General features: G+C 40.7%; 1 protein-coding gene across 7 annotated transcripts in view; it reads left to right on the top strand.

Annotated features, from left to right (window-relative positions):
- WDFY3 (WD repeat and FYVE domain containing 3) overlaps positions 1–23,092 on the top strand; it is a 353,725-nt gene that overhangs the window by 201,833 nt on the left and 128,800 nt on the right. For all 7 annotated transcript variants that reach the window (XM_073637114.1, XM_073637120.1, XM_073637116.1 and 4 more), the window contains 5 exons: positions 2,267–2,444; positions 3,939–4,153; positions 5,908–6,020; positions 16,590–16,821; positions 22,657–22,757. In XM_073637114.1, the coding sequence (XP_073493215.1) occupies positions 2,267–2,444; positions 3,939–4,153; positions 5,908–6,020; positions 16,590–16,821; positions 22,657–22,757 (839 nt within the window). The remainder of the gene's footprint in view (positions 1–2,266; positions 2,445–3,938; positions 4,154–5,907; positions 6,021–16,589; positions 16,822–22,656; positions 22,758–23,092) is intronic.

Raw genomic sequence — 23,092 nt, 5'->3', positions numbered from 1 at the left:
GCGCAATCACAAGTCTGCAGTCACATAGAGTGACTCCATCATACACAGTTTTATAACTAGTATTTCTTTCCGCTATGCATTAGGGAGGCGTCCTACATGGTCAGAGCCCTCAATGTACACAGTCATACAGCTCCTGAATATACCAGTCTGCCACGTGCGTGATCCCATAAGAACATACTATGGAAATGCACTCTTCATCCAATGCTTAAGCCCACTGCTGCGATCTACTTTGCATTTTAACTATACTTTGTTTTGATCTCGGTCTCTGAATGTTTCGACATGTTTTTAATTATGCCGCTCTAATTTTTTCCTTCCTGAAAAACTGAAATTCTCCGCTATTAATGTGTTTTGTTACTCCTTTTTTGTTTTACAACGCCTCATTAAAATTCTCCTAAATGCCTAGAGAAAAGAGAAAACACAGACTCAAAGACGGTGGTGAATAATGCAGCAGATTTTCATTCAATTAAATATTTAGGCCGCTTTTATTTTTAGAAAGAGAGTATTTTCTATGGGATGGCGGACTCAAACATGCGAGGATCTATATTACTAATGCTGCCGGCTGAAGCTTTTTACTGGATGTTGTTAGTGTGGGATTAGTTTCATTTTTAGTTTCAAAATATAGGGTTAAAACTGCTTTTGCTTTAGGGTTTTTAGAGTATTTTTTCATTAAAGGGGTGGAATAAGGAGTCTGGCTAAAAAAAGTGTATTATTTTTACTTACTAGAGACAAAGCAAATAATTGCCCGTGCCTAGGAATGCGTTAAGAAAAGGCTGAGTTTTTATATGGGCGATGAAAAGCTAACAGCTTTGACTCCGGAAACCCTTAAAAAAAAATGTGAAGATATGGGACCCCAGGATGTTGTATGCTTTACCTCTTCCAGACCCATCCCCTCTTGACAAGTACATCTTAACACACTTACCATAGGACTTAGAGTTACCGCTATTTTTTTTTTTTGATAAATCAATAGTACACATGAAAATATGCCACTTTGTAATTTATCTTATCATAGAATTCTGTTTCTTTCTCTTCCTGGACTGATCTTTCACACTCAATTCATAACTAAAATGAGTAAAATCTGTATTCAGTGAAGACAGATTTCCCCATTACTAGGATAGGAGATGACAGTTGGTGCTTTTAAAATTCTATGGCAGGGAGGGGCCAGAGGCAGACACAGATATCCTACCACAAGTTCTTCTGAAAAGACATTCATATCTTTCCATTGAACCTTATAATCCCCAACTGTCATCTATCTCCGTAATGGGAAAATCTGTCTTCACTGAATAAAGATTTTACCTGTGAATTGAGAATGACTGACTGATCAGTCCTGGAGGAGAAAGAAGCAGATTTCTCTAATGATCTATTATAAAGCTTCTTATTTCCCCATGTATTGTTGAATTATAAAAAAAAATAATTAAAATGACGGTTACTCTTTACAAATTCGATATCTGTTGACTGAATGATTTTTTTTTTGGCTTACACCTATCTGTTGTGACTCCTCCATACACAGGAACGCTCAGAGGCCAGGCCAGACTTCTCTGGCAGCCGCTTATCTTTGCGCAGAACAAAAGGATTGGTTGTTGAAATTCAACAGGCTGGATCCATTTCTTCCCCAACGTCATCTATAGGGAGCGTCGAGTGGTCCCTATACACATGAGAATCTATTGTACATGGGGTCCTCTCTACTCTCCCCTACTGATAACAATAGTCTAATGATTAGACTGTTGGACGATTCTGCCGAAGTCCGCGAGTTCGACCGACTTTCATCAAAGTTGTTTGGGGGCCTTTCCACATCAACGGTATGAACCAAGCACTCCCTAAATGTATCTCCTGTTCCCTTACACCCACTGGTCATCGGATCAACTGCTTATCTGGCAATTTCTCTGACCACTTACAATTGCAGATAATTCCTGTTATTTCACTAGGCTCTCATTGTTTCGTGAGAGGTTTTTTTTGGCATCCTGTAAAAACAAATATACTGAAAAATACATAGCAAAGAAAATCTAACTGTCTTCTCAGTTCTACCATTTGATATAGACTGTCTTCTAGGAACCCATCAATAACAATTATTATTACAATATTAAAAGTAGAATTGACCTCCGTGCCTGAGATGCCCCTTGTCACTTTCTGTAACTCGATCATGTCTGCACTCTGGTTGGAGGCTCGTGTGCATCTTTGTCGCACTTTCCTCACACTACATGCCGTAAACACTTTTGCTTAGATTTTTAATTAACCTTTTTTTTAATCTTATGCTCATTTTCTCTTGCAGACATGTCTACCATACAGTGTCCACATCTTCCCTGATGCCTCCAAAAAACATCAGTGATCTCAAACCTCATGGTGGACCAGCGTCCTTTTCAAACTCAGATGCCGTTATCATACACCCGGGTGCCATGCTTTCTATGCTTGATCTTTTAGCATCAGTGGATTCAGATTCCCAACCTGAAGTACGTATTTCATAGGTTCAGACTAGCATGTTATATTCCAAACTAATTTAGCCATAATAATTTTTTTAGAGCGGTTTCATAAAAAGCCCTAAAAGGGAAGGATTTTTACCCCAAACTATTTTTATGTACACATGTAGTACTTGCAAAGACAAATCCTGCTATACCTTTAGCTAGCCAATCCGTTCCTCCGTTACTGAGAAATCTGTGTTTGAATCTATGTGCAAATGAGGCTGAAGAACTTTTGGACCATAAAAGCACTTCTCAAGCCTCTGTCACTGCAGCTCTGTTTTGCTGTCTTCTGCATGACTGACAGCCTCTATGCTGTGTGACTTTATGGTGGGACTTGTCTTTGCAAGAGCTACATGTGCATATACGTAGTTTTGGGTTTGAAATCCTGCTGACGGATCCCCTTTAAATGGGTGATCAAGGCTTGGGTTTAAGATCTGCAGTCACTCTGTGACTGCAGACTTGTGAATTCTCACAGCGCGCAGTATGCATGCCGTCAGGATTCTTCGATGCCTGCACTGGTAGCGTGACTGCAAGTGTGCTATTTGCATACATGCTGTCACGTGCCAACTAGACGTGTGCAGCCTCACTCAATACAAGTGAATTGAGCATGGACATGTCGGGTCTGAATGTGGCATGTATGCATATTGCATACTTGAGGTTACATTACTGTCACTGTCTACGCTATGAGGATTCACAAATCTGCAGTCGCATAGTGTCTGCAAACTTGGGCCCCAATCCTGGACAACCCCTTTAAGTTCATAAATTTCCTCTGTCCCAATGGCAACATGTTCCGTGCTCTGCCCTTAAAAGTAGCAAATCCCCATCTGCAGGAATCTCCACACAAAACTTCCATGTCAACAATTATTGAACAGAGCCTTACAGAAAATGGTGTCATGATGACATATGAGTAGTGCAGCCTCACCATCCATATCTATAACCCAATACTGGTAATCTACTACAAAATCATACTAAACATTGTTATTTTTGTAACCCTTTAAAGGAGTTTTCTGGGAGTACGATAAGTCATCGTTAGCCAGTTTGTCCGATCCATTCCAATGATTGAGACATACAGAGCAGTACTTGGTCTTGGTCACTCAACAATGTAAGCAGTTCATGGCTTGCATCAGGCCACTGCCGGAGCATATTTCAGATCTGTGGGGGTGCTGGTTGTCGGACCCCACCAGTCTCATATTGATGACCTATCCCACGGATAGACAATAGCTTACTCCTGAACAACCCTTTGAACTATTTTTACAGATCTATATAACCAAATCATTATAACGCCTTTATAAAGTATAAAGAAAATAGTGTCTGCAGCTTTGTTTGGAGAAAGGTGTGTGATGTAAGCATGGATGCCACGATGGTAAATGCAGAGTTATCCAGCAGTATAAACAGCATCCTATTAATAGAACTCATTACATTGTGGACTTTGTTATTCCATGAATTATACAATGTGGTTTGATGATTCCCTTTCTTTTTGTGCAGCATGCCTTGGATCTCCAGTTGGCCGTTGCAAACATCTTGCAGTCGTTGGTGCACACAGAGCGGAATCAGCAGGTGATGTGTGAAGGAGGGCTGCATGCCCGGCTACTACACAGATGCAGCGCTGCCCTGGCAGATGAGGACCATGCGTTACACCCTCCACTTCAGCGCATGTTTGAAAGATTGGCTTCCCAAGCGCTGGAGCCCATGGTGCTGAGGTATGTACAGTACTATTAAATTACTTACAAGGCAATTCGTTAAAAAGAACCCGTCGCCTCCAAAAATCTCAATTTACATGCAGATATTGGAATAATCTGCAGGAAAATAGCTTTTAACTCCTACCTGTCAGGCTCATTTTAAGGGTGGCTAAAGGGAGAAAATGGAGCTATGTTCTCCCTGCTGACGCTCTTTTCCAGCCATCGGGGTGGCATATAAGTCTGTAACAGTCACCACTGTCTATACAGTGAGCGTGCTATAATCCCTTCCCGGCACTATGATTGACAGCCTGCTGTGCAGCGTGTGTGTGCTGTGCATGTGCGCAGAGCAGGATGTCAAAGTGCTGGAGAGTATATTGAGTGGTGACTCTCACAGCTAACTGCACCATCCGGATGTCTAGAAGCAAGCGGCTACTTAATGGCTATAATTTCACTTTCTGCCTGCCAGACATGATTTTAAAGCTATTTATTTGCAGATTAACCCATTGTCTGCCGGAAAATGTGTTTTTTTGGACTTGATAGATGCCCTTTAACGAGGTAATACCAGAGAATAGGTGGTAGATGTGCAATTGGTGGGGGTCCTCCAGAGATTCTTAGAATGGTGGCTTTGTGTCCCTTGTGAAAGTATAGTGTGCATGCGTGACCACCACTCCCATAGACAGTAAACAAAGTGATGGTTATTCAAGCTCACGACTACAGGATTGTGGGACCCCTGTTCTTGGGAATGGGGGGCATGAGACCTCCACAGTACATGCCCTTGTCACCTATCCTATAGAGAACTCATATGCTGTCCTTGATAACCTGCTTCAACTTATCTTCTCTTTACTAAAACCTCCTTTTATTACTGATATACAGATAGATTATCTGTTTTTCTACGAGTCAAAGTGTAAATCCAAAAATATTCCAATTTAGATTTTTCAGACTGCTTGAGGAAAACTGTATGACCAGCCAGTGCTTCCCTTGGTAATAAAAGCCAATAGTAATGCCAAGTTATATGTAAATTGTTATAATGTGATAATACCGATAGGGGCCAATTAATCAAAGCTTTTATGCCAGAAAAGGGGCATAAAAGCTTTAAAAAGTTGCATGAATTTTGTGATTTTTGCCATTTTCCCACCAATTTTAATCCGCTCCTCTGAAATGGGAAGAAACTGAGCAGGATAGGGGGCTGTAGTCACACCCGCTTGTCAAATTCATCAATAATGTCCGCGTTTTGTACACCAGAAATGCTACTCCTGTCCCTGAATGGAGTAGTATTTCTGGAACGGTACATGCCACAGAGGAGATGTGTCAAATTCATGAAAGGGATTGTCCGGTCCCAATCAATAAGTCTGCAGTCACTTTGTGTAACTGCAGACTTATGAATCCCCCCATCGCATGCGCTGCGGGGATCCCCCGGTTTCTAAGCGGGGACCAGAGGGTATGTAATAGTTATACATACTGTCGGCCAGTGGGCGCGGCCTCACTTGCATACACTTGTATTGAGGAGGCCGCATCCTCTAATCAACCACGCCCACGCAACAGCCGCATCACCAGACTGGGTGCGGCCTCGCTCAATAGGACGAGCCCTGGCTGGGAGTATGTATAACACATACAATACCGCATTGTTAACACAGGGGACTTTAAGACCCCCATTCTTGTGATCAGTTTGGGTTCCAGTAGCTGGACCCCATGCAGTCATTTCTATCCTGTGTGTTTTTTTATGGGATAAACCCTTTAACCTATTATTGTAACTATTTTTTTATGATTCAATCCAGAGAATTTCTCCGTCTTGGTAATCCTTTGAATTGTGCAGCATGGGATAAACGTCTATTAAAACAGTATCGTGTCCACAAGCCCAGTTCTCTCAGCTACGAGCCAGAAATGAGAAGTAAGTTTATATATTCTTTAAACCCTATTTTAGAACATATATTGGTTTTTCACAGCATTTTACACAGTTGTTCTCATCAGTCCTTTTACCATTACGGTCAGAATTGACTTGACTCACCATGTTATACCTATTTTATAGATGGTCAAGGACTCTAGAATATAATTTAGGTTGGGAGAGGGGAGCAACTTTAAAAGAGGTTTTCCATTTTTTAGAATGCTAAATCATTGAGTAAATTAAAAGTTCTACGTCATCTAAATATTCTTTGTGGTTTAATTTTTCACAATTGTTATGATACTGGCAGCGTATAGACTAGATATAAGCATTTCTCAGCTGAACACAGACGTCCAGCTAGCTAGGAAGCTAATATATTTGTGTTTCAATTCCTCAATACTTTCTAGAAGTGCCTGATTCATCAAGACCGGTGATAAAGGGGCGTGCTAAACAAAATCCTATTCAAATAAAATCTCTTAGAATATAAAATCATTAATAACACCACGCGGCACGCCAGTCCTTCTCAGACCCTAGGTTTCGCCTGTCGGCTTCTTCCTGGGGTGAAACGCCCATGCTTTATGCTCTCTGACCTTTTCATCCTTATCCTTAAGCTAGTGTAAACATTTTAAACTTTATTATTGTTAATCTTTTAAACATATACAATACTAGTTAAAACTTTTATGTACATATTTTATCATACAATTAAGAAGTTAGGAATATATCATTTCAATAGTCTCTAATCAAAAGTGATAAAATACATGTAAATCATAATAATAAAGTTTAATTATAGTTATATAACCCCCTATTTTAGTATAGATTAAATATTCCGGTTTTGATGGATATTTTTTTGCAAAACTTCATTAAGACGAAGATGATGTCAGTGTGAACATGATCTTATTTTTTTCCTAGATACTGTATCTAAATGAAGACTTATATAAATAGTTGTAAATGCAACTTGGATTAACACAAAAATGTTGTTTTAAATGTATATACTACCAAAACCCCTATTTGAAAAAGTAACTGTAACCCATGTAAATACTATGACTAAGAAACATGTATGTAATATGAAAAATAATTAGGTAAAAAATAATAAGAACCGCACCAAAAACGCAGTAAAAATGCAAGCTTAACAAAAAAACTACAGAAAATATTTTAAATCTATAGTCAGATCTGATGGAATTAAAGTGTTTAATTAAAAATCCCCAAATTTTCCCTTTGGCTCATTTTACTGATGTGATCCTCTCCTCTGCAACTGGGTGTCATCAATTCCATAGGATAGAATTTGCTAACCCTATGATCTTGGTGGTATATCTTTTTTTAATGGGCCTATTCACTTTAATCTAATTTACTTTTACAAATATTCTTAGTGTTCAGCTATTCTCTTTATCAGTTTACATGCTATGTGCCCAACATAAGGGCACTCCAGGATATAATAGCCCCGTTTGTATTGCATGCAATGAACTCATTGAATTTATATTGGTTTTTATTTTTACTGTCTGAAAAAACATGTTAAATATTTTAATTACTCCTTTGTCCCGCCTCCCTACATGCTGTGCCACTGAGTCACGAAAAAAAAATGCCTTTGCCTAAAGGCAAAGATGAATCCTTAGATTTGATACAACTGTTAGGGAAGATTCTTGAATCGCCAAAAATTTGAGGCTGATCAGAAACCGGCCACAATATCGGATATTGTTTCAAGAGGTGTCAATGTTTTGCTATATTTTTAATTAAATGCGCATCTGTGCAATAATTACCTTATTTTTCAGACCATAAGACGCACCTAGGTTTTAGAGGAGGAAAATAGAAAAAAAATGTAAGCAAAAAATGTGGTCATGATGCCCTGTTATGAGGGAGGGGGTCTGCTGCTGACACTGGTATTGGGGTAATGTCCCCCAATTCTGTTAATATCCTTCAACCTGGTATGTATGGCCCCTCCTTCCTAGTATACGTGGCCCTCATCCCCATCCTGGTATACGTGGCCCTCATCCCCATCCTGGTATGCATGGCACCCCTTGATCCCCCATCCTAGTATGCATGGCACCCCTTGATCCCCAATCCTAGTATGCATGGCACCCCTTGATCCCCCATCCTAGTATGCATGGCACCCCTTGATCCTGGTATGCATGGGACCCGTTGATCCTGGTATGCATGGCACCTCTTGATCCTGGTATGCTTGGCACCCCTTGATCCTGTTGAGCATGGCGCCCCTTGATCCACCATCCTGGTATGCTTGGCACACCTTGATCCTGTTATGCATGGCACCCCTTGATCCTCCATCCTGTTATGCATGGCACCCCTTGATCCTCCATCCTGTTATACATGGCACCCCTTGATCCCCCATCCTGTTATACATAGCACCCCTTGATTCCCCATCTTGGTATGCTTGGCACCCCTTGATCCTGGTATGCTTGGCACCCCTCCATCCTGGTATGCTTGGCACCCCTTGAGCCTCCATCACGCTGCCCACAAAAAAAAATAAACAATCATACTCACCTCCTCTCTAGTCCAGCGATGCGTCCCGCTCTGCTGCCGACACTCTCACTGTGTGAGCCGCTCATGGCAGGGCTCACATGGCGTCCCTGACATGCGCCCTAAGACAGTGAAGTGCTGTGCCGGAATAGTCACTGATCCCCCATGCCGGGACCGTGGGCGTGGGCAGCAGTGACCATTCACACTCTCCAATAGCGTGCACACTGTAGCCGCAGCGCAGCTCCTGCTGTGCTCGGCTGTCAGTGTGCCCGCTATTAAAGACCATGGATATTTACTACAACTCATGGGAGTGGGTTGTAGCGAATATTCATGAGCTTTAATAGCGGGCACACAGACCATCGAGCGCAGCAGGAGTCGCGCTGCGGCTCCAGTGTGCGCGCTATTAATGAAAATGAATATTCATTGCTCTCCACGCCCATGTGCATGGGGAGCAGTGAATATTCATTTTCTTTAGCAGCGGGCACAGCGTAAGCTGCAGCAGGCGACTGCTGCCTCCTGTGCCCCGCTCCTCCTCTACCGCTTACCCCCACCACCCACAGCCACAGAACATATGTTCGGACTATAAGAAGCACCCCCCACTTTCCTCCAAAATTTTGGAGGAAAAAAGGGTGTTTTAAAGTCCAAAAAATATGGTAATGTATTTTTTTTTTTTTGCATATTATCATGATCAATTTTCAAGAATGTTGCCACTAAATTCTCATTTTGTACTTTACAGAGAAATTGACTCTCTCAATGTTATATTTTCTTTCTTCAAACCTATCTTTAGTAATTAGTTATTGTGAAATAAAATCATCATTATTGGACCAATAGGAATTTTTTGTATCAATGGACTATGGTGACAGCTAGAGAAGTCTATATATTTGTTACCATCAGTTGGATAAAAGTACGGTAATTGTAAGTGCTGCTTCCCCCTCTCCCCCATAACATAAAATCTCTCTATCTAAAATATACACTAATTACGGTATGTTCATGAGTAAAGTTGAGATATCTGGTGTTTTCGTACAATACGAGGGTCAGTCAATAAGTAATGCCTCCTATTTTTTTCTCCTTTTAATTGGCAAGAAATTCAAATGCAATTACATAGGTTGAAAACCACAACATTAATGATTAATTTGTCACTTTTCAATATAATCTCCATCCAATTCCACAGTCTTGGTCCACCGTTTAACAAGGGCATGTATTCCAGAATGGTAAAAAGCATTCTTGGGACCCACCGTGCACAAACTTTTCTGTATCCCAGTTATCCAATAATTGTCATCACACTGCCTTTACTGAGGCAGATAATGCCACACAATTCATCTGCAGTCACCCGGCGGTCACCACGAATGATGTCATCGACTCGCTGAATGTTGCTTGGAGTCACTGCGGTTACTGGCCTGCCACTCTGCATTTTGTCAGCCAACGGTGATGGCCCTTCAGCTGTGTTACAGCGACGAACCCATCGTCTAACAGTACTGACATCCACTGTTGCATCACCGTACACATTTTTCAGTCTCTCATGAATTCGAATGGGCGTTTCACCTTCTGCATGCAAGAATTCAATCACAGAACGTTGTCTAATACGAACATTGATGTCAGCCATTTTGCAAACGGATACAGTCCTGCCACCTGTTGGTGCAGGAAGTTGCAATTGCTGTGGATTGGAGAAGAAGGTTTGAGGAATTGTGCCAAATTTGAATATTTAACATAACTACCTTATTTAAGGAGAAAAAAAATAGGAGGCATTACTTATTGACTGACCCTCGTATATGAATAATATCAAATTCTGAGGACTCCCCCTAACATAATATGAAAAGATCATCAATGTATCTTTTAAATATCCTAATTTTTTTTAATTAGTTTAATTTTCATAATTTGTGATGGACTTCCCCTCCCAGACCACAAGATACAAATTTGCATAACAACTGGGTGTGAATTTCGCACCCATCGCTGTACCCATGGTCTGAAGGAAGTCATGTCCATTATAGCAAAAAGAGTCATAATTCATACAAAATTCAATCAAATTACTCCTAAAACGTACTTGTTACAAAGCCAGGTCTCCATTACGATCCAAAATGCGTTATATGGCTTGCAAGCACAAATTGTGTTTGGGGATGATATGTCTCAGGTTCAAAATAGGGTAGTGGCATTAATTGTTATATCATTTAGTATTTTGCTTTGATGTTGTGAGTGTCTCAAATACGGTATGTTAGCATATTGATTACCTATCAATATATTCTTATGCAGGGCTGGTCAGGGAGTCGATTCCGTCTAAAATTGGTCAACCTGTAGGATTTTTCTTATTTGTATGAATTTTGCTAAATTAATATATCGCCTTCATTTTTGGGAACTGTATATTAATATACTTAAAAGGGTTGTTCAGGACTTTTAGATTAATGGGTTATTTTTTAGTATAGTTTTAATATGGTATATCTTATCGTTGAAGGTGAAACACCTGCCACCCTGCCAATCAGCTGTTCCCGTTGCGGACTGCAGCCGGATGTGCTGAGTCGCTGAGATGCACAGCACAGTTCCATCAACTGTGTAGTGACTGCTGCCATGTACTTCACATCTACCCTCTATTGATTCTACTAAAAGGCGAATGTGCAGTAACCAGCCGCAGCCACTATACGGTTGAAGGAGCTATTCTGCGCAGCTCCGTAACCCTGCAAATCCGGCTGGCTCCTGGAACAGCTGCTGGGCAGGGGGGTGCTAGGTGTCAAACCCCACCGATCAGATATTAATAACCTATCATAAGGAACGGCTATCAATATAAAAGTCCTGAACAACCCCATTAAAGGCTTAACTAATGATAAAGACTTTCTTTCACTTCTGCCAATATTGTTCTTAAATCCTCTTTGTATTTTTCTACTCTGTTGTTTCTTATTTTTTTATATGTGTAAGAATCAGATAAAAGTCTACACATCTCCTTCACGTAGTCTGTTCTATTCAAAATCACATCTCCCCTTTTATCTGGCGCCGTTTTAACAATACTTTTGTCCTTCTGCAAATCGCGTAACGCTTCCCTTTCATCCTATGATAGATATTCCTCTTTTTATTCCTGATTATTTCAGTTTCCCTCATCTGATTAGTCACCACCCTTTTGAAAGTTTCAATACAATAATTGTCGCGGTTCTTAGATTTAAAGCCAAAAAATCTGATTTTATTCCTATTATGTTCTGTAATGCTGATGTTTTAAAAATACTTTTTCATGTTCAAAGAAAGAAGAATCTATTTTTGAACATCCATGTAAATGGTGTATTTGTCAGAGTAGGTATCCGGTCTAAACCAGAGACTCTTGATAAACATCTTATTGTGAGAATCTGACTTTTTTATCTCTTGGTCTTTCTGTTTTTCTTTCCTATTCTAATTTCTTTTTTATTGGAGTTTTTTTAATTGTTCTCCCATTGTAAAGTGGTTGGAGTTTTGACTTTAATTCCTCATAATTTGATGGGAAAATCAGTTGTGTAAAAATTGTGACATTCATTTTGTGGCGATAACGCCTAGTTTCCTAGAACGTTCTAAAACTTCTTGTTTATTCAGTATCTATATAAAATCGAGAAACCACTAAATAAGGCCTGCACTGTGATTATTTTGAGAGTACACCTAAATGTTACTGTTTATATTTTCCCTTTCTCAGTGTGTTACTGGCAATAACCATGGGCGTAGTTCTGTGTCCAGATGAGTAGTTAATCAGATCTTTTCCTCTCTACCAGCACAATCTAGCACCTGAATTTAATTTTACACCCCTTTGTTATAATAAAGTTCAAGTCTGCTATGCAAAAAAGAGAAGGCACATACTCACGGATCCCCCGCTATTCCACTGACTAGGTCCCCCGCCACTCTCCACACCTTCTCTTCTAGCCTGGTCGTCTCCTCACTGCTACACATTGGTCCTAATGATTGGCTGCAGCAGTACACACCAATTAGGCTGGAAGATATGGAGAGTAGAGCAGCTGGGGACACGGCCAGCGAGGGTTTATAGGCGCCAGGGGATCTGTCGGTGAATATACACTGTTTCTTGTTTATATCACACTTAGCCTATATGTTTGTTATAAGCAAGGGGTAGAATACCTATTTAAAGGGAATCTGTCAAAGTTTTTACTATGGAATCTGAGAGCACCATGATGTAGCGGCAGAGAGCCTTATTCCAGCAATGTATCAGTTACCAGGGTACTTGATGCACTTTGATAGAATCACTGTTTTCTTTGCTGTTCATATAGCAGTGGACAGAATGCTGAGCTGTGTATAACCCCGACCACACCCCTGATTAGCAGCTTCCAGTGTGCATTGTCAGCAATCTGCCAATCAGTGGTGGGGGCGGGGTTACACAGGCTGGCTTGACTATCTTGCACGTGACACCTAGTCCAGCAGTGATAATCTCCTGCTGACAAAACACTGATTGTATTGAAACTACAGCACACAGCCTAGTAAATGACACATTCCTGGATTGCCCCAGCATTATGATGTTCTTAAAATAAATAGCAAAAACCTGCTTAGTGATTCCCTTTATTGTATAACTAGATGCCAACGCACCCTTAACGGGGTTTTCCCATGAAAAAAAGTTCATTTTAATCAATACATCTTGGACTAATAATAACTTTCACAATTGGATGTGTTTAAATAAAATGTCCCTGTGCTGAGACAATCTTATAAATGTGCCCCTGCTGTGTACTGTGTAATGGCTGTGTCTGACCGTACAGGAACATGGTCTGATCATACCACATCTCCTGGGCAGGGGAGGAAGGAAAAGAGTATACAGACATTACAGCACGAGATCACAGCTGATTCTTTCTTTGAAGTAAAACATTGTTTAAAAACAGGCAGGGAAATGTTTTACCCCACAAAAAGAATCAGCTGCAATCTCCTGCAGTAATGTCTGCATACTCTCCCCCAACCCCTCCTGCCCAGGAGATGTGGTATGATCAGACCATGTTCCTGTATGGTCAGAGGAAACGATAAAGGCTAGCACTCAACAAAGTGGAAAGGCATGGTGCTAGTGAAGGGAGCCAGTGGTTCCGTCAGTAATAAACCATAAAAATCACTGCACACGTAGAGAGGTATGGTATGCTTTAGGTGAAACTTTATTTAAAGGGTGATGCTTGAGGCGACTAGTGGACGTTTCGGCCAACACTGTGGCCTTGATCACAATGTCGCAAGTGGATAGACGTATCCGGGAAAAAAAGGAGAAGAATTACCAGTCAAGAAGAAGTGAGGGGCAATTCTTAGATAAGGAAACCAATCCGGTAGGAGGTGTCTGGGTATAGACACGGATGGAGTATGCCCGTCAGTTAGAAAAGTGCTGGGTGTCCTGGAGACAAGGACCACGTCTGCTGGGAAATTGTAAGTGGCGGACAGAGAAATATGATCTGGTGCCGTGCTGCAGTTGGCTCTGTCCTGTGTGCCACGTGTATGGGATATATTTTGCGAGATAGTGTGGTAGGCGATAATGGCCAGCCCCATAGATTAAGGTCTCGGCAGGTGCGGTGATCCAGAGAAGCCTGTACAGGGATCCGTGTGGATTTAAATGTTCTGAACCTGTCATTGCTGGTTCCAGTGGAGGACGCTGTAGGCAAGGCTGTCAGGGCACAAGTGTGACAGACAATATTTTTCTGTCCTCCACTTAGAATTTCCCAGCAGACGTGGTCCTTGTCTCCAGGACACCCTGAACCCAGCACTTTTCTAACTGACGGGCATACTCCATCCGTGTCTATACCCTGTACGGTCAGACACAGCCATTACACAGCAGGGGCACATTTATAAGATTATCTCAGCACAGGAACATTTTATTTAATCACATCCAATTGTGGAAGTTATTATTATTCCAAGATCTATTGATTAAAATCAACTTTTGTTCGTGGGAAAACCTCTTTAATGTCTCCAGTTAGACCATTCACAAGTTAAATAGTGTATATTTAATGCCTCTCCTTGTACTTTTTTTAAATTATTTGAGGCAGGCTGAGGGCTTATTTAATTAGATTTTCCACTCCCTTTTCTTCTTTTAGCCCTATCTATTCTTACGGATAGTCTGTTGATCTAATTTTGTAGATATTTTAATCAGGTCTTGTGTTTTTCTTTCCTCCTCCGCTTTACATTGTGTATTTGCTGTTCAGCTTCCAAAGTTTGAACTTGTCAGGTCAGCCCATATGTTCCCAAATTACAGTTTAGTGGTAGATGAGATGGATGTGCAATCTGTAGATTATCTACGGATCCTGAGTCTTCCCACGCACGGTGTCCCACGTTTCCTAATACAATGCTGACATATGAATGTTCTCATCATCACAGTGTGCAACCCAGAGCTTTCCACTCCTCACAGCACTCATGACATCACTTCAAATATCCCTGACTTATCGATCACTACTGGTTCTGTAAGGAGTCTTGTAGCTCATCAATGCCAATTGGCACTTTCCAAATCCAGCTCCCTTATGTTTTGTAATAATTATTTGGTTAGTTGCTTAAAAAATAATAAAATTAGGTTAACAAGTGAGCCTCTACCTTCATCACTCTGAGTATAGTACAGTTATCAGAGCCGTGTCTTGTAACCTTCGAGTTCATTAGGCCAATTTCATCCCTTTGGAAGTGGTCAACATATGACTGCAAGCAGAGATCTTGATAGAAATGAGAAATTAATGCAAAAGGTATATAGAAAAGTTATTTGACTTTTTACTATTCAAAAATTAGTATTTGCCAAAACTTTAGTGCTACTTAAAGGGAATATGTCAGCAAGTTTTTGCTATGCAATCTGACTGCAGCATGGTGTAAGGACAGAGACCCTGATTCCAGCGATGTATCCCTTATTGGGTGCAGCAGTTATGATAGACCCAGTTTTCTCTGCTGCAGCTCTAGCAGAGCTCAGTTGGTGAGCAGTGTATAACACCAGACACACTACGGCTTTCTGTGTACATTGTATAGTGACAGAGCGCTGCTAATCTGTGCTGGGGGTGTGGTTGGACTAGGAGGCATGAGGCCGGTTGTCTTTTACTGATAATCTCTTGCTGATAAAACACTGATTGTATAGAAACAGCCTAGTAAGTGATCGGTCACTGGAATCAGGGTCTCTGCTCCTACATTATGGGGCTCTCACATTAGCAAAAAACTGGTGACAGATTGCCTTTTAAAGGGGTTGTCACATCTTAAATAGATAAAGTTGCAAAGTGCTAGTAAGAATAAGCAACTTTGCTACTTGCTTCTTCTCAAGAACAGAAGGATTTTTAATTTTGTGTGCTGCTGGTTGCCTATGTTTCTGGCCACCTCTGCAGTCTGTCAGCAGTGGCCGGTCTCTTGGGCAAGCAGCGCAGCGCTTACAGGCTTTTTGCTAGCTCTGCTCTGAAGCCGGCTGTACAGCTGGATCCAGCCATCTTGTCTCTGCTTGCAGCATCGGAGAACGAACCATCCAAACTGTCAATCGGCTGTGCCCCACTGCTGCCAACTGGAGGCCGAGAATCAGATTAACGGGGTGACGGGGTAGCAGTACAATTTATTTTGAAGTTCAACAATATGTAATTTAAAGCATATAATTCTAAAACTGACATTGAAATAATAAAAATGTGTTTAAGTATTTTTAATTAAATTCAAACATTGAAAAAAAAAAATGAATGTAAATATATTTTATTCAACCCAATCATCCATCCAGTTAAAGGCAATGTCTGAGCGCTTCCTTTTTTATTAAACCGGTGTTCCCAGTGGTTTTTACTGCCACCTAGAAATATTATCATAAAGTGCTACTCATATAGTGCTACTCATATATATACAATATATATAAAGTGCTACTCATATATATACAAGCCCAGCAGCAAAAATGCTAAAATGCTTTCACATGTGGATCCAGGCCATGAACTAAATGATGTACATTTACATATTTGTGCAATAGATTTTCTTAATGCTTCTTATAAAGCCTCAGTGTTTCCAATCTCACTAGCTTCGTGAACCATTCAGCAATAAGTATGTTACCCGTAAGCAACACCATAAAAGCATTCATATGTCACCTGGCTGATTAAGTGATGCTCGGTGCCAGCGTTGTGAATAGAAACGTAGCAGGGTAGAGATCAGGTATGGCTGCTTCTTTTATTTATTTCAGCTCTGACAGTTCTCTTTCCGTGCCCCACACAGGTAGCATGATCATGTCCACAGAGGGCTTGGGCTCGGACAGCGTGTTCTGCGTAGGAGAAGACAAACATTATCGGATAAGCCGCAGCTTGGTAAAATCGGCAGAAGGATGCACCGTGCCCCTCACCAGGGTAAAGTGCCTGGTTTCTATGACTACACCACATGACATTAGGCTTCATGGATCATCAGTCACTCCTGCCTTTGTGGAATTTGACACTTCTCTGGAAGGCTTTGGGTAATGTTCTTTTTTTTTTTTTATACAGTTTTAATTTGTTATCCTATAACTGTAATGATTAAATCGGATCGTTCACGTTAGTGTCTTTTAATGCCATTTTCCTGTTTTAGTTTGCTTTCAATCGTATATTGATATGATCCTATCTCAGATTCTTTCTAGAAGGAATCTGTTATCAGATTTTGCTCCCCCACATAATGTAGGAAAAGATACCCTGATTCCAGTGATATATCACTTACTAGGCTGCTTGCTACATTTTTTTATAAAATCATAATTTTATCTGCTGCAGATCTTCCAGTTCTCTACATGCTGATCTCTGGATAACCCGGCCCACACCATTGATTGGCCGCTTTCTGTGTACACTGTGCATAGGCGGAAAGCTGCCAATCAGTGGTGGGGATGTGGTTGGACTATCTGTTAGCAGCTTTAATGATTTTATAAAAAATACAGCAGACATGCAGCCTAGAAAGTGATACAGCTCTGGAATCAGGTTCTCTTTCTCTACATTATGCTGCTCTCAGATTTGGTGGCAAAAACCTAGCAACAGATTCCCTTTATCACCAGAAAATGATCTAATGTTTAAATCCGTTTTTTGCGTTTAAATGTATTTTTAAATTATTTTTAGCAACGTTCTTTCATATCACAATCTATGTGAAAAATATAAAAAATAGAAATTTAGCAATTTTCCCACTGGACAGTGGGGCTTTTTTAGATTCTAACTTCCTCTTAGTTTTCAGGAAATACATATGTACATTAGCCACAATGGACAGACTCTGACCCTATTGTTTGTGTTGAAGCATCTAATGAGCGTGTGCAAAGATCATTATGAAAGGAGGGGAGCAGGGTCAGCTGTGACATTGCCTACCATGACTGGTGTGTTATCAGCTGTATATGGAGGTCTTACTTTCCATTATAATCAAAGGATGGGAAGTCTAAGACAACTCCTATGGTCAGGTAAAAATTGCAAGATTACTAATTTTTTCTTGTTGTATTTTTTAACCGCTTCCCGTCACTACACTGCCTAAATACATCCAGTGGAACACTCCATTTACCATTAAGACGTGATTAGGCATATTGAGATTCTCCCCAGAATAGCGGTATTGGGGCCCCGAACATCAGGTGCCACACACTCACACTTTGGAGTTGGGAGAGGAAAGCAACAGGAGTTATGCAGTAAATCATTATGCTTAATAGGCTTTTCTTCCATGTTCAACCATCTATGTATTAGATCTCTCCAAAGTTGTACACTTTATCTGTCTGTGTCTGCCCCACAGCAGGCAGGCCTTTGGCTTGATTAATTCTCGATTGTATTTTCCATAATGGGGTCACATATGTTGGTAGCACCCCAGGAGCTTGGATAATGGCGTTCACATTCTATTCTAGCCCCAAAAATATTTTTTTTGTAAATTTCTTGAAACCTAAAAATTTGCCGTTTTAAATACCCTTCTAACATCCGAAAAAATAAAAGGATGTTTGAAAATTGTTGCTGATGTAAAGTAGACTTATGGGAAATGTGCCACACAAAAAAAAGTTTATAAATAACGACTATCTATTTTAAGAGTACAAAAATTCAGAGTTTGAAAAATTAGCAATTTTCGTGAATAAACACAAAACATTTCGATCGACATTAAATTTACCCCTAACATAAAGGAAAACGTGTCATGGAAAAATATTCTCAGAATCACTGGGATATATTGAAGTAATCCAGAGTTAGAGGCCTATATTGGCTCTGTAACTAAGGGGTTAATGAAGATTGTGATCTGAAAAAAAAACGCATTGCTTGATATTAAAAAAAATATATATATATACATGTGACGCAAAAACCTGATTTAAACAATAGGTCATTTCTGATGATCGCTTCACTTTAAAAGTCAGCACAGTTATGGTAAGTAATTGTAGTGCTATACAAGCTGTATAATTACCTTTCCATGATCTAGGTAGGTAGCAGGCATAAAATAATGGCAGATTTCACCCCACTCTGTTCTTTGCGGGGTGCAGCACTCAGCAGTCACTGCTGTACTCTAATCATGCTTGCTGTAAATCAAGGGTCTCCAGTCTGCCCTTTTAAAGGGGTATTCACAGCAAGTCTGGAAATGATCCCCTATCTACACTGTGTTCCAAATTATTATGCAAATAATATTTTCTCAGATTTTCCCAAATTACCTATATGAATTGCAGTCATTGTAATTTTCCAGTCAAATAACTATTAGAGTACAATTGAAAGGTTTTTGTACAAACTGCCTATGATAACAGTATATTTTAAAAAACTCAAACTGCACTCAAAATGCATGTTCCAAATTATTATGCACAGCAGAGTTTTCAACCTTTTCGTTTTAATAAACAACAAAAAAATGGTCATTTTTGAAATTATAAGCATTAGCAGGTTATTACAAACTGAAATCAAACAGTTTTCAACTCAAAACTTTATTCTAGGTGATGTTACATTTGCACATAGGACCCCTTGTTCGAAAGGAGCTTCTGAACTCTCTTGTCCATTGAATTTGTCAGGTTTTGGATGGTTTCTGCTTCAATTGTTTTGCATGAGGACAGAATACCCTCCCAGAGCTGTTGCTTAGATGTGAACTGCCTCCCGCCATCATAGACACTCCTTTTGATGATGCTCCAGAGGTTCTCAATGGGGTTGAGGTCAGGGGAGCATGGGGGCCACACCATAAGTTTGTCCCCTTTTATGCCCATAGCAGCCAGAGATGCAGATGTGTTATGTGCAGCATGAGACGGGGCATTATCATGCATGAAAATGATCTTGCTGCGGAATGCACGGTTCTTCTTCTTGAACCATGGAAGGAAGTGCTGTTTGAGAAGCTCAACATACATTATGGAGTTCATGTTTACCCCTTCAGGGATCCTAAAGGGGCCGACAATCTCTCTCCCCATGATTCCAGCCCAAAACATTACTCCACCTCCTCCTTGTTGGCGCCGTAGCCGTGTTTGCATGGGGTGTCCATCAACCAGCCATCCTCCACTCCATCCATCTGGACCATCGAGCGTTGCACGGCACTCATCGGTGAACAAAACAGTTCGATGGTCCAGATGGATGGAGTGGGCATAAAAGGGGACAAACTTATGGTGTGGCCCCCATGCTCCCCTGACCTCAACCCCATTGAGAACCTCTGGAGCATCATTAAAAGGAGTGTCTATGATGGCGGGAGGCAGTTCACATCTAAGCAACAGCTCTGGGAGGGTATTCTGTCCTCATGCAAAACAATTGAAGCAGAAACCATCCAAAACCTGACAAATTCAATGGACGAGAGAGTTCAGAAGCTCCTTTCGAACAAGGGGTCCTATGTGCAAATGTAACATCACCTAGAATAAAGTTTTGAGTTGAAAACTGTTTGATTTCAGTTTGTAATAACCTGCTAATGCTTATAATTGCAAAAATGACCATTTTTTTGTTCTTTATTAAAATGAAAAGGTTGAAAACTCTGCTGTGCATAATAATTTGGAACATGCATTTTGAGTGCAGTTTGAGTTTTTTAAAATATACTGTTATCATAGGCAGTTTGTACAAAAACCTTTCAATTGTACTCTAATAGTTATTTGACTGGAAAATTACAATGACTGCAATTCATATAGGTAATTTGGGAAAATCTGAGAAAATATTATTTGCATAATAATTTGGAACACAGTGTAGTTGAATTAGATGGAGATAGCAGCGTGCTACGCTCAGCTGGTCTTTAGCACTCCCAGAAGAATGAATGGAGCGGCAGTGTGCATGATCAACCATCGATCCATTCACATAGGTCTCCTCAGAGCCCCAGATCTTGGAATCAGTGGGCGTCCCAGCGATCGGGAAGTCATTCCCTATCCAATGGATAACTTCCAAGCTTGAGAATACCCCTTTAAGCTGGAGGTGCTCCGTGATTGACAGACTGGGGATTATCGGTGGATGTCTACCACCAGGCTATTCCCACCTTTCACAATAACTGGTCTCATTTATATAATATATAGCCTTGAGTGACATCTTATACCATACAACCTACATGTCCATGGAGCATAGTATCCTACTGGCAGCTCCAGTATGGTACTGTCCATATGCAGATTTCCACCAGTTTTGAGGACAGGTGTCTGGATGTCCACAACCCCCTCCTCCTTCTATTTCTACATGCCCACACCCAAGAAAAAGTGGCAGAGAAACCCAGTACTACCCGTAGACTGCCTTCACTTACTGGACACACAGACCTCACACCCAGTATGGATTACGGGCGGGGTCTCATAAGAAAAAGCCTGAAACTAAGTGCAGACGGCAAACTGCATATCAGGGGGGGTCTGACAAATGTGGCCTGATTGAGTCTGATTGAAATCTGTCTTACCATCTGTCTAGCTAAAGAAATGATCACATTATTGGGAGTAGGTAACAAAGTGAGCAGCCACATTGAAAATTCTGTTAATTATTTGAAATCCAAATATTTCTTAGTCAGTTTATAAAGATCTTTTCTTTTAGGAGCAAGCAATATTCCTATGACCAAAAAGTATCTGGCTGAATAAGAGAGATGCACCTAAGTATCACGAGATAAACCAAAAGACAAATGGTGCTACAAAATATCTCACAAATATATCAACTTTATTACATATTAAATACAACTGATTTTGTTTTAAAAAAGAGTAACTTAACGGAGGGCTAACAAACCTCCTAAGGCTATAAACAGTATATAATTAATATGCCCACATATCTATTACAGTGCATTCCCTAATGGCTAACCTGTACATCAGACAGAAGAGTATAGAAGGCAAACTTACATAGTAATAATGTGGAGCCCTGCGCCCCCTGTACCCAAACTGTTTATATGGTCATGAAAGATCATGTCAGCCACACCTTTACTCATTCAATCTGTTGCTCCGAGATTGAAAATATTGCTTTTTTAATTAATATGCAAATGAGTCTGGAGTGCACTGGGCATGATAGTAGCACTTCCCAAGCCTCTGTTTCACTGGCACTATTCCCCTCTCAGTCCTACCTTCCTCTGCTAGTGAGCTGCCATGAAGCTGAAAAAGGCCGGGCGGGGAACTGAGTCAGGGAGGCAGAGGCTTGGGAAGTGCTCTGACACTTACTGAGCACTTGAGCCCCATTTCCATATGAATTAACAGCAATTTTTCAGTCAGGGGGAAACAGATTTCGTCCTTAAATGTGTGGAGGGCATTATCTTTCACAGAGTGACATGGCCATATAAGTCATTTCTTTTTTGGGGAGGGGGGTGGATTGTGCTGAAAGATTCCCTTTGTATAGCGAAAGTGGAGTGTGAAATCTCAGTTTTTCGAGATTTGGGGAAGGATTTGGAGTTTCCACTCAGTTTCTGCTCCGAAAACTCAGCCAAATGATTATTTTCTTCCTGGTAAGCTTTAGCTGTCCAGTATATGGTATAATAAGTTAGTCTTCAGCCACATCTTGCTCAACAACTATGTCATCTCTGGAAAGTCCATCCTATGTCCTCTTTAGTAATTCTGGTGTGAGAGACCAGATTCCCAAAGCTACAGACACCATTGGAGGTTTTGACACTATGCATGGCTGCATATATAGAATGAATGATAATTTACATTGTTATGGGGGATGGGCCCTTCCCTGTAGTTCTTCACAGCTGTAACTGCAGTATATTGGTACTGTGACCAGGTATGGGGAAGTATGGCCTCTTTTTTTTCTGTGATGTGCATCTGTAGCTCCAGTGTATGAGGAGAGGCTCTTGTTATATACCGGCATAATTCTTCTAGTACATTCTGCTTCTTTTTATTTTAGCTTCCTTTATAGAAACATCTGTGTTTCAGAAATCCTTGAAATGAGTCCAAGGCTTTAGAGACTGCAATGTATTCTCTCCTCTCTAATAGGTGCCTTTTCTTGCCAAGTTTGGCGCCTCACAATGCACCGAACAGTAATGCAGTCACCACCGGGCTTATGGACGGCACAGTGCTGAGTGGCATAGGAACAGGTAATGAATTTCCTCACCAAGTCATTAGAATGAAGACAAAGGCATGCACACTGAACACTGACATTTTATTTGGTAATATAAACTAAACGTGCTATTTAAAGGGGTTGTTCGGGTAATATTTAAATTTTGCCTTGGAAGCAGGATATGTAAAAAATACCTTTACTCACCTACCGGCACCCACATGGATTAAGCGCAGGCTGTTCTGTAGCCTGCAAGGCTGTGGAGTCGGTAAGCCAAACCACCGACTGGAACCAGAGAAGGGAAGAGCTAGATGGGAATCAAGCAGGTAGGAAGGTGTATATAAATGATTGGCCCCGCTGTGAAGCACTGAGCGC

Source organism: Phyllobates terribilis, unplaced genomic scaffold, assembly GCF_046119375.1.
Source record: "Phyllobates terribilis strain yellow unplaced genomic scaffold, ASM4611937v1 Scaffold_1__5_contigs__length_1240528914, whole genome shotgun sequence".
In the NCBI taxonomy this organism is placed as follows: Eukaryota; Metazoa; Chordata; class Amphibia; order Anura; family Dendrobatidae; genus Phyllobates; species Phyllobates terribilis.
The sequence above is the reverse complement of the archived record's forward strand: the minus strand, read 5'-3'. Positions and strand labels throughout refer to the sequence as shown.